This window comes from Centrocercus urophasianus, unplaced genomic scaffold (assembly GCF_019232065.1).
Source record: "Centrocercus urophasianus isolate 14NV4802_14NV808 unplaced genomic scaffold, USGS_Curo_1.0 seq_16, whole genome shotgun sequence".
Lineage (NCBI taxonomy): Eukaryota > Metazoa > Chordata > Aves > Galliformes > Phasianidae > Centrocercus > Centrocercus urophasianus.
Window position 1 is genome coordinate 1,741,485 of NW_024884711.1, and position 12,792 is coordinate 1,754,276.

At 35.6% G+C, this 12,792-nt stretch overlaps 1 protein-coding gene across 3 annotated transcripts in view; it reads right to left on the bottom strand.

Annotated features, from left to right (window-relative positions):
- The window catches only part of DPY19L1 (dpy-19 like C-mannosyltransferase 1), a 47,692-nt gene that overhangs the window by 1,993 nt on the left and 32,907 nt on the right, over positions 1–12,792 (bottom strand). For all 3 annotated transcript variants that reach the window (XM_042816989.1, XM_042816986.1, XM_042816987.1), the window contains 8 exons: positions 12,648–12,749; positions 11,843–11,914; positions 11,316–11,365; positions 9,624–9,648; positions 7,743–7,862; positions 2,553–2,727; positions 1,613–1,712; positions 1,068–1,193 (listed from right to left, as the gene is read on the bottom strand). In XM_042816989.1, the coding sequence (XP_042672923.1) occupies positions 1,068–1,193; positions 1,613–1,712; positions 2,553–2,727; positions 7,743–7,862; positions 9,624–9,648; positions 11,316–11,365; positions 11,843–11,914; positions 12,648–12,749 (770 nt within the window). The remainder of the gene's footprint in view (positions 1–1,067; positions 1,194–1,612; positions 1,713–2,552; positions 2,728–7,742; positions 7,863–9,623; positions 9,649–11,315; positions 11,366–11,842; positions 11,915–12,647; positions 12,750–12,792) is intronic.

Consider the following 12,792-nt stretch of genomic DNA (forward strand, 5'->3'; position numbering starts at 1 on the left):
AGAGAGAAAGAGAGAAAGAGAGAAAGAGAGAAAGAGAGAAAGAGAGAGAGAGAGAAAGAGAGAAAGAGAGAAAGAGAGAGAGAGAGAGAGAAAGAAAGCATTTAAACTTGCTGACTTTGACTTTTTAAACCTTTCTATGAATACTTACTTGTGCCTTCTATTTGAAGTTAATGTTTATAGTAGAAATTCTTCTCAGATTACAAAGTCAATAAATATACTAGTAATTCATTAAATTTAATTGCTTTTGTGGTTACATAACAGCAAACGAATTCAGAGGGAACAGCACACACAATGAAAGAATTCCTGCTATATAAAATGTATTACCAGAGACCCTTAAAGCTTCCTATTAAATGGAGGGTGTTTCTTACATTCCAGACATATATAAAGAAAACTCATTAATTAAAACACTCGCTAAATAAAGCATCTTAAAAAAAGGACTACATCCTTTTTTTTTTTTTTTTTTTTTTTTAATTAAGGCTCACAACCAATATAAATTCCCTGCAGTTACCCTTCAATGTTAATATTGCTATAAGCTTCCTAACCTTGCCAGTGATAATACCAAAGAAATAAAATAGACTGATTTCATTTTATCCTTAATGCAAATGAATTCAAGTGACCTTGTCACAAAGGCTCAAAAGAAAAATTAAGAAAGATAGCATACCTTTTTCTTAGAGTCTAAATGTGACAAAATTTTCAGTGACCACCACCAGTCATAAAATTCTGGTTCTCAAACCATGTTCTCCTCTGCACCTTGTAATCATTCTGGGCTTTTATTATACATTTGTGTCTGTTCTTGCCATCACTGAACAATTGTTTCCTTTGTGAACTGTTGTAATTTACAGTGAAGTTTAAAAATATATAAAACACAGCTTTTCGGGTGCACACAAAGACCATGAAGTTACTAAAGTTGATCACACTTCTCCAGCTAGGAGAAACTGGACGAAAATGTATTATGGGCACTTTTAATAAAGCATAGATTAACATTTCAATGCTACTGCCTGATCCAAATCTCATAGGACATATTTGGATGGTGTATAATTCCTGTGAGAAAGGCAGAGATTACTCACTTCTTTCTGCTTACGCACAATGACTCCTCTAGAATGTAGTAATTCACTCCTAATTTTATTAATTCTTTTTTCACTTCTTTTGCAGGTTTTCGGCTGTACATGGAATACACTATTTTAGTTCTGGCCCTGCAGAAAGAGAAACATCATTAAAATTTAGCTAATATAGCAATAAAACATACTTTTAATTTTAGGTTGCACAGGAAGGTTTTTTATTTCATAGAAGGGCTAAAAAAAAAGTGAAATCCTAAAAAAAAAATCTGCTTTGATGCAATGATTTCCTCACAAATGCAATGACTCCAAAACCAGTATACAGAGCCCTCTGATGTTTCTGTAGCAGGAAACAACCATGGTTACTTTGAGTAGAAGATGTGAGAACATCAAGAGCAATGCATTTGAAATGTATTGAAATCAAGGCTAGATACAAAGATACAGAAACAAAATTTACTACATAACATGATGCCATTCCTACTGCTTATTACTCACATTAACAGAATTTGAATTTTATTTTTTTTTTAATAAAAAAGATCCTAAACTTTGATATTCACCTTAACCCTGCATCCTCATAATGCGGATGGTTTACAATAGGACGAAGTGCTGACAATTTAACACTTGCCATTGTAGGCATTGCTCCTGCAAAAACTGCATCTGAAAAACAGAGTGAAAGGCATGTTTGAAATCAAGACTGAAGCAGTAAAAGCAGAGAACTATTCTTGAAATAACTAAAATAGCAATTCTATAGAAAAGTATGAAGAGGTACAAAGTACTTAATCCTTTTGAAAAAGCCTTATACAGCACACACAGCATATGCACAAAATCATTTCTTCTTTCTAATTTTAAAACCTTGATGTCAATGTAAGTATTTAAAATAATTAAACATCTAAGATTGGAGTTATAATATATATAATTTTTCTTGGATTAGTAGCAGAATATATTAATTATGAGAATACTGGATTTTTTTTTGTCATTTATTAATTATTAAACGAGCAATAAAATGTTAGACTTCTTTGGATTACGTGCATTTTCTTGTTTTTAAATTTTTTGTTTCCAGATATTTTGATGATACTTCTTTTCTCTTTCATAAAAGAACAGAAGCAACCACAACACAGACACTTTGAATTATCCTCTAGTAAAATAATGAGCATGGACCCACATAGAGAACCAGAGTCACGAAGCAAAAATCTCCTTCAACTGGACTTTGCAAAACCAGTGTTGTTGTAGAAGCACTACACCAGCAGCCAGCACCTCTAGATTGGCAGGCTGGAGTCTAACAAAACTATTTTTTGTGGTTTTTTGTTTTGTGTTTTTTTTCTCTCCTCTATTTGAGGCAACTTCTATATAGAAGCCATATATGACTAAACCACTGTTTTTGAATAGTCCCAAGGCAAAGCCAAAGACAGTAGCAATAGCTTTGCAGATCTTCATACTAAGTTCTATAGCTGCATCTCACAGTAAGCAGCAAACAACATACATGATTAAATAGTTTACCTTGTCTAGTATTGACTTGTATCCACTCTAGAAGTTCCTCCTGTGGCAAATTGCTAAATTCTCCCATGATGTTCCACTGAGTCTGAAGATTTGCTGACCCTTCTATTGCCATCAGTGCTAAAATAGCAAACACCAATGTTTTGGGCTGGATTTTAGAGAAGAGCCATCCAAACAACTGAAATACAAGAATTGATTATTTTCTTGAGAACAATTCAGTAATAATGTATGCAGCACAACTCATTCTTATTTCTCCATAAGGAACTTAATATGTATTAGAATGGAAGACATCTCTTCTTCTATTGCTTCTCCACCACACTTTGGTGAAACCTCACAATAAGTATTTATGTTTACTGTGCATTTATCTTCAATACTACAAAAATGAAACTTGATATGAGTACAGCTTTTACAGTTCTAGTCAAAATGTCAAATTCTGCAAGGAGAATTCAGTAATGCTAACTGTATTCATACAGTATTTTATCTTGTACTTGCATCTAGAAGCAAAACCAGCGTCACAAACTTCTGAAAAATGCAAATAAAAAAGCAGAATTTGGGCTAATGTTAACTTATATCCCATTCCTCCCTTCCTTGAATTGAAAAGGCTATCCTTTGCAATTTTCCCTACAGATTGCTTATTGTAGGCTTTAAGCAACTACTCAGACATGAAAGTGTAAGCTCTTTTTAGCTACTCTGAGAAGACTTTAGATTTCAAAACTATCAAATATTCAGTAAACAAACATATTTCATTCCACATACCTTCACCCCCTTTTTATTATTAAAATATGAAATGATAAAGTTTCTCAGTAAGTTTATTACTAGACTATACCAATGAATACATGTGGTTTTTTTTTTTAATATAAATTAGTTCTACACTACTTGAAATGATTTTGATCTCCCAAGCCACCTCTCCAAAAACATATAATGTACTACTCTCATTCTCAAAGACTTGCTAACCACTCTAACAAGATTAGCACTATCCATGGCAATTTAATATGCCAAAAATGCCTCACTGCAGTGTAGGTCTGGATGGATGAAGCAAAATGAATTCATTTATATGTTATTCTACAAGGGTAAAGTTCATCTTTCACCAACAGTTGCAAAAATCTCAGTTCAATAATATGATAGAACTCGAGTTCAGTGGCTTTTTAAATCAAAGAAAACTGCTTTCCTGTCATGCTCTTGTAAAACCTCAGTAATACTAGAATTATCTGAATTCACCACTATTATGTTTGCATAAAGAGCCCAGAAAGGTTGAACATATCTGCAATTTAGAATCAAAGAATCATAGAATGGCCTGGGTTGAAAAGGACCACAATGAGCATTGAGTTCCAACCCCTGCTGTGTGCAGGTCGCCAACCAGCAGCCCAGGCTGCCCAGAGCCACATCCAGCCTGGCCTTGAATGCCTGCAGGGATGGGGCATCCACAGCCTCCTTGGGCAACCTGTGCCAGTGCCTCACCACCCTCTGGGTGGAAAAACTTCCTCCTAAGACCTAAGACCACCACCACCAAAAAAAAAATTAAAAGCAGCTCTTTTTTTTTTTTTTTTTTTTTTTTTTAAACTAGATGCTGTTCCTCGTGTTATTTTATTACATAAATTTTATTTACTTATTAATGCTAAATATACACATTAAGTCTTTAAGTCTCTGCAACTATTTTTCTTTGCTCTCAGAATTTCACTTAGTATAGAAGAATTCCCCTTAACAGAAGAGGAAACAAATGCATGCAAACAGTAACATCTCTATTGTCAATCAGGTGCCAAAAGCCACAACACTGAGATACTGGAGAATATAAAGGCTCATGCAATGGTCTGAAAGAATAAAACAAAAAACTCCTCACGCTTACAAACTATTTCTAGTATCTTTTGCTTGTTTTTACATGCTGACTGTTCACATGTGCAAAGACATCTGTCAAGACCAGAAAGAATCTAGCTCATCTTTTACAGGTATCAATCAGCACAAATGTAGGGAACATGCTGAAGAGGCAAACAACCCTCACAGACAGCAATATAAAAGAGCTATTTGTAGTTTACTTAAATCATTCACCTAAACTGTAGCACTCCTGAACATGGGTATGGACTCCTAAGGCTCAAGATAGGGCTACGATTACAGGTCTTGTCACATACAGTAGACTGTCATTTAGTTTCCTCTCTATGAAAAAAAATTGCAGCAATTTAAAGCCTTACCTTTCCTAGCATTCAACACCTATATTTTTTTTCAACCTAACTATGACTTTTGGATGCTGAAAAGAAGGGAAAAAAAAAAAAAATGAAATCACTAGACATGAGCTATCTGGTCCAAAGGGACAGCTCTGCAGAACATTTGCATTGGTAGGTTTCTGAGAATCTTACTGTCACTTTACAGCTGTAGGGATCAACAGTAGAATGACTAAGGGCCAAACTGCCGTGGAAGCAGAATATCTCACCTTGCACTCTTGTTCTCTCCCATCTCTGTTTTTAAATGCTACCCTTTCTACTAACAGACTAGATTACAGTCAGTGGCACAAACTAAATTCTAAAGAACTGAAATAACTTGGAAACAAAATTGTGGTGAAATACTCTGAATGCATCCTTCCAAAATTCCTATGGTGACAATGCGAGGCATCCCATAAAAACCAAAACATAATGATCACTGGAAGCACCAGATATCATTAACTGTCATGATGGCCTTTATTACAGTAATAAACAAAAATCTACAATCCAGGATGAATTACTGTAGTGCAATTACAGAATCACACAATCGTAGGAGTTGGAAGGGACCTCTGGAGATCATCTAGTCCAACTCCCCTGATAAAGCAGGCTCCCTGCAGTAGGCTGCAAATTACTCAGATGCTTAAAAAATAAATTAAAATAAAATTCATCAAAAGCAGACTTTCACTAATATGCAGAACCAATTAACTTGTGATACAGAAGAAGCAGAGGAGGAAACAAAGTGATAGAAAACATTCCTCTCAATCATTCCTTGTTGCAAGGTATTTTTTCTATCTTTCAGAGATTATTTCTCCCCACACAGAAAAAAAAAAAAAAGAAAAAAGAAAAAACCAACAACCAAAAAGAGTAGGTCAAATTTATTGCTCTTCAGTTCTTCAGAAGACTGAGAACTGAAACTAAGATTCACACATTAGAAATTTCTGTAAGAGTTTTCAATAATAACAAGTCAGAAGAGCCCATCAATTTTCTTCTAGGAAAAAACAGAGATAAAACTAGAACAATTAAGAACAAATTAATTTTGTACTGAATTCATTTATAAAGTAGACACTATCTGGAAATCACTTCAGAAGAAAATGACAGACATTTTTCCTTTTCTGTTTTTCTGACTTTTAAAAAGAAGCTTCAAATTTCTTATTAGCACAATAACTGTCTTCCCCAGCCACTGCTAGTCTCCCCACTCTGTCACTTCTCTCCTTTTCCTTTCATCTATATTTTGTCCATAATATTTCTCAGCATCCACATTTGCTCATCTCCCTAATCTGTTCCCGTATTAAATTCAGCTCAGTATTAGTCATCACCTTTCACTCTTTCATGTTGGATACTCACTCTGTATGACGTGAATAACATTTTCCATAGAATAAAATGACCGAGGCTGGAAGGGACCTCTGAGGATTATCTAGTCCAAATTAGCTGCACAAGCAGGACCATCTAAATCATGTTGCTGAGGACTGCATTTAAGCTACTTCTGAATAATTTCAAGGATGGAAACTCCACAATCTATCCAGGCAGTCTGTGCCAGTGCTCAGTCACCCTTCAAGTGAAATACAGTTTCTCTATCATGAGACAGAGCCTGCCGCGTCTCTATTTGTGCCCACTGCATTTGTACTCTAATTGGGCACCACTGAAAAGATCAGCTTCATCCTCTTTGCACCCTCAATACACACACTTACTGATAAGATCCCCCCTACAGCCTATTCTTCTCCAGGCAAAACAGTCCCAGCTCTTTCAGACTTGCCTTGTAGATGCATATTGTAGTTCCTTTATCACCTTAATAGCCCTCTGTAGCCTCAGCAGTGCTTAGCAGTGCTAAACATAGGAGATTACTCCCCTCAAAGTGCTAAAAATTCTCCTCTTCACACAGCCCAGGATACCATTAGCTTTCTCTGCAGCAAGGACACATTCCTGCCTCATGTTCAACTTGGCATCTACCAGAATCCCAAGCCCTTTTCTGCCAAGCTCTCAGCTGGTCAGCTCACAGCACATACTGCTGACTGAGGTTGTTCACCCTTAGGTACAGGAGTTTGCACTCCTTTTTCATTAAGCTGCATGAAGTTCGCATCAGCCCACCCCTCCAGCCTGCTGAGGTCCCTTTGGATGGCAGTGAATGCACATGGTTGGTATACCAGCCACTCTTACCAGTTTTTTACCATCAGCAAATTCTGCCTTTATACCACACCTTTAATGAAGATGTTGAAGAGGACTGGACCAAATACTGACACTGAGGTATAGAGCCATTTAATAGACTCCAATCAAACTTCATATCATTAATCATGAGATCTGGGACCCAACCACTCGGCCAGATTTCCATCCACCTCCTTGTTTGCTTCCCAAATCATTGCTTAACAGTTTCTACAAACGCAAAACTTATAAAGAAACTATTTAGATACAGATTCAGTCAAACTCACATCTCAAAAATACTGATGCTGAAATACTGAAAGTTAATTCTAAAAAATTTAAACCTCAAAAAATTCCTAGTAACATTTTGTGATATTGGTACTTTGGGCTAGCAAAGTTGCAACTGAGTTAGGCACAGGACTTTTTGATTTTTAAGGCTGAAGTGTTTGCAAGGTGTAAGACCATATAAAACTGTACCTTTAAAACCCAGTCATACACACAAAGCTGTGAGCTCCAAAGGGCCATGAAAATATAGCGTAAACTAACTCAAACACTGCTTGAATAAAATCAATAGTTGATCAAAATAGTTTCAAGAGCTTATAAGCGAGCAAGCAAAATAAAATCTACAGTGTACCTCTCTACGCTCATGCTTAATACAACACATTAATTTGTATAATAATGCAGTTGGATAAGTTTAAATTTATTTGGAGAGAAGGGAGAACAGAACATCCGTAACCGTATTTTTAGACTGCAATTTAGTGTAAATGCGATACTCAGATTCAGCAATTACTCACAGAAATTTCTTTTAGAATAAATATCTAGCTACTAGCATAAATACTGAGATAGCTACAGGACTACATAAAGATCTTACCTGTTTTGAACACACCAAGGAAGCCATAACACATAAATGCGGTGTCAAAAATAATTTTAGCCTCATGATTAAAATTGCTAGGACACCGTACGCCAACAGCTGCAATGCATGGAATACCACCTGCAAAAAATTAAGAAACATTTATATTTACATACATAAATATGTATATATTTATGTTTTTATATGTGTATATATATATGTGTGTGTGTGTGTTTATGTATGTGTATATACACAGAGAAGCATAATATTTACATATTTGTCTCAAACCAAGATATTCACTTTCAGTATAGCTCAAATGACAATTTTATCTGGAAAAGAGTCAAGGTGAAAGTAAAGATTTTCACATTTCAGACAGCAAACAGGACATTTTTCTGAAGTGTCTACAGGAAGTAGAGGTAAGAAGCAGGATGGAGAAGCACTAAGAATAAGAGGAGCTGGAGGGATGGCTGGCTACGAAGAAGATTCTGAAACCGAGTGTCCTGGTTTCAGCTGGGACAGAGATGATTTTCTTTACAGTGTCTGGCATGATGCTGTGTTTGCTTTAGGAGAAAAACATATTGATAAAACAACAGTATTTTAGCTGTTGCTGAGCAGTGCTGCACAGAGCCAAGAACAAGGGGAAGAGGGCACAAGGAGCTGGGGAAACAGAACCAGAACAGCTGACCTGAACCGGTCAAAGGGATATTCCACACCATATGACATCATGCAAAAAAAAAAAAACAACCTATAAAGCTGAAAGGAGTTGGCCAGTGAGGCAGCTGCTGCTCAGGGACTGGCTGGGCATCGGTCAGCAGGTGGCTAGCAATTGCTTTGTGCCTCATTCATTTTGTGAAATACATATATACATATATGCAATCTTTACCATTATTTCTTTCTCCCTTTTCTGTCTTACCAAATAGCTTTTATCTCAACCTATGAGTTCTATCCTTTTTTTCCTGTTTTCTCTCCGATCCCACTGGGAGGTGAGGAGTGAGAGAAAGGCTGCATGTTGCTGAGCTGCCTGTTGGGTTAAACCACAATGTAGTCAAGCAATAAGAGGTAAAATTTCTTACGTAATCTCTTTACAGAAGTGAAAAGGCCTTGCTCACACTTTGTTCTACTGCCTAAACTAATTAAATATGAAAAGAAAGAGGCAAACAGTCTTTGCTACTTACACCACTACAGGCAATTTGCTTTAGTATTCTCAAAGTTAAAAAGCAGAGGTATCACTCAGCACTAATTCTACATTGCCTGTGGAAGTGCTTTGGAAAACACAGAAGTGTGGAGAATGCATAGAAGCATTTTTACAATCAGTGCTTTAATTTGATTTTAATAATATTTGAATGGTGTGAGATTTTCCTCATGACACAAACCACAGTAAACTGTTCTTAAAGTTTTGCTGACTTAACTGAAAATAAAGAAATCCATTAGAAAGCTGCCACTCAACTGTAATCTTTCGGTAAGTTTATTAAAAGAATGACATCACAATGGTGTTTTTTTTTTTCTATTATGGTTTCTTTTTTTAAAAAAATAAATATTTAAAGAGGAAATATTCATCAGTCACAAGATTATAGCATGAAACCTATTCTGGTACTCAGTCTACACAGGGAAAGCTGAAGATCAAGCACATTTTCAATGTTTTTCCATAGTGTCTTGCAAAAGCCTCGAAGCTTCTTATTTTGTACTGCCACCCCACCATTGGTATATTTTTATTCAGCATTCCACAGTTATTCTTTGGTGACATGCTGGACAAAAGTTAAGACAAGAATACAGAAACTGCAAACAACTAGCTTAAAATAAACCACACATCAGCATCAGTATTGGAATACAGCTTGCAAATGGTTAAGTATTCATATTAACTTATGAATAAAATTATGCAGAAAAAAAACCCAAAAAACTTACCTCACCCTGGATAAAACGTTCCTCTCTGAATAGTAAAACAAAGAAACATCATGTGATGTGTTTGTATCATACAGAAAACATTTTTACTTCATAGGTATCTATAGTGGTTTTAAACAAATTAATTCAGTAAGCATGTGTCAGCTCCTGCAGATTTACAAGGGCTGCTCTGAAAGTAATGCCTCCTGTTTTATTTTGTTGGCTCACAACATCAGAGAAGGATATTTGTGGTTTGGCAGTAGAGGTTAAACTTCCCATCAATATCCCATCATATTCTGTTACCCTGTGACAAAGGCAGCAGAGGGGCAGTCTGACCAAGCAGCATCTGACATGGAAGTAGGGATGAAGCAAAGGTGTGCCACTGAATTCCTCCACGTGGAGACATTTGCACCCACTGACATTCATTGATGCTTGCTGGATGTTTATGCAGACCAAACAGTAGATGTGAGCACAGTGAGGGGTGGGTGTTGCGTTTCAGCAGTGGCAGCAGCAACAGTGGGTCACCTCTGCTGGTGCAGATTTTTATTAGTGTGGCATGCAGGCTTTTGTTTATCTCTTGTGCAAATGCATAGTTAGTGGTGGTGACTGTTTTGAAAAATAGGTTTCTGTAGCAGAGAATTTTTTTTTTTAATCAAATAATATCATCATGCTCTTCGTTGTAGTTACCATGAAAATAAATCAGAGGCATTACTTTCAGCATGGCGCACGTGATTTTTTGTCTTTATCACAAACTTTGAAATATTCTGCATATCATTACCTATCCTCCATCCTACATCTATATGGAAATCTGAATACTATTTTTTTCGTTACGTTCAGGAATTATTTCATACTTGGAAAGGCTTATTTGGAGAATGAAATCTTGGTAATGCAAAAGAAATAAAGCAATGGCACCAAAAAAAAAATCCAGGTATTTGTTTATTTAAGTACTGTGTAGATTTTTTATTTACTTCTGAAAAAGCCAAAACCATATGTGAATACAGAGAAAATTACCTATACTTGTTTTTATCTGTGAAGGCAAAATGGTGAAACCTGCTCGCATCTGTTGAAATTTTGACAAAAGCCATTAAGATTCTGGAAAGCAGTGATGACTGAAATGATTGAGTAAAAAAATATATATATAAAATACAAAAAAAATATATAAATAAATAAAAAAAGGAGAGCGAGCAAGATTTGTCAGTTAGGGAAATGGCAATATTCCATTGGCCAAATTCACCCCTTTTGAGTACAAGTGATGCCAAATGCCTATAGAAGACAGAACATGTAATACAGGCGTTTAGAAGATAAAGTAAAAACAGCTGGGATCCCTTCTCAAAATGAAACTTGCGTATCTTTACAACCTGGAAAAAAATAACAACAATGGGGAGGAAACAGCTTGCATTCCCTATTTATGGGCCTATTCACTTTTCTCCTACAAGTAAATACCAGCTTAGGAGCAGGGCAGAAAAATCAGTGACGAAATCAAACATTTGGTAGGAGGTCTAACACTAAGTTCAGCAGTTTAACATAGACATTCTATAAAAATATCAGAAATAGCACATCAAAGACATTCAGTTAGTGACCTATACATAATCTGTGCTTGTCCTTTTGAATGGATATGCAAAAATGCAAAGTTTTTAAGTTATTTAGCATATATCAAATCAGATGCACTTTCAGCAGGCAGATCAGCTTTACATTCACAGAGTACACAATATTTACCTTCCACACTGTTCTGGATGAGAAAAAGTCCACCTAAGATATTTCACTGCCTAAAGAAAACAAAACCAACAAAGATATGAATAAATTTTCAAAAGCAGAAGAAAATATTTCCAACATTTGCTAAATTAAATTACACCTGAGCAATCTCATTTCCAGACAATGCTACAATAAAATGCTTCAGCAAAAAATTTTTTGAGGATACTTCATTAGCCAAGCAGTCAACAATTATCCCATCTGTTCTTGTGTAAACTGTAACTTATTTTCACACAAACTATACATAATCAAATTTACCAGTTGTAAACTTTTGTTACAGTGCTCATCAGCTAAGTGACATAGATTTTTTTCTGGTGTTTAATATCAACTCATTGGCTCAGGACTGGAACTCTGGTAAATAACTACGCCAAGGAAATTCTAAATTGCATTCAAATATTTTTGAGAAATTCTGTTTTATTACCTCAAAATAAACAGTGGTCCCTTAAAAGCAAGGGAAAAGACTATTCAAGGAAAATGTGATGTCAATCACTTACCCTTTTGACAATTACAACAAAGACCACGAGCACAACTGGTAGCAGTAGAGTCTTCGTGTATCGTATCGGAGTCTACAGTGGAAATAAACTGAATTAGTTGCATTCTATTTGTCTAAGGTTACAATGACTGTCATTTTAAAGAAAATATGATATAATATAAAAAGTTCTCCCTAATTGAAACAAATTTAAACATGTAACAAGAACAAAGCAAGCTTTAAGAAACTCAAATTTCAACTCCAACCAGCAATCCCACTCACTAGAGGTCCTAATACAAATGTCATTTGAATATTATCACCCTTTCTTTTGCAAGCTATTCAAAGACTAGAAGCAGGTTGTATCTCAAAAGAATCTGAATACTCTGAGTAACCTATAAATGTTCTGAAAGCATAGCTAGACACCGGTGAACTAGAAAAGTCTACTAGCAGAACATTAAGAAGCTCTGATGTTCATCCACAACCTAAATCTACCACATCTTTGTAGTTCTCATCACATTTCCCCTCAGTCACTTAAAATCTTAAATGTGCAGAACTGTGACCTTCCACTTATCCCTGAACGAATACTTCTTTTTAAGTAAAGACTTGTCTTAGACACAAAATCAAAACAATTACTTTTAGTCCAGTTCAATATTAAAACAATTTAAATTTAGCTGAAGTTCATTAAGTGTCTCTGATTTGACCAGTAACCACCTGGAACTTGAAAAGGAATAGTCTTATGATGGCAGTCACGGCTCACAGGCATTTTAAGTTATGAACTGAGATAAACAAAAAGTTCCCTTTTCCATAATAATCTAATTTGATCAAATTACCTCTTTTTCCATGAAGTCAAACTCCGCAGCGCAGGTATACATTAATGTATCAAAATCCTTGTAGCCAATAAATTTAGCTTTTAATATATTACCTATATGAGCCTGGTAGGAAATACAGGGAAAGAAAAAAAAACCTGCAGTAAGC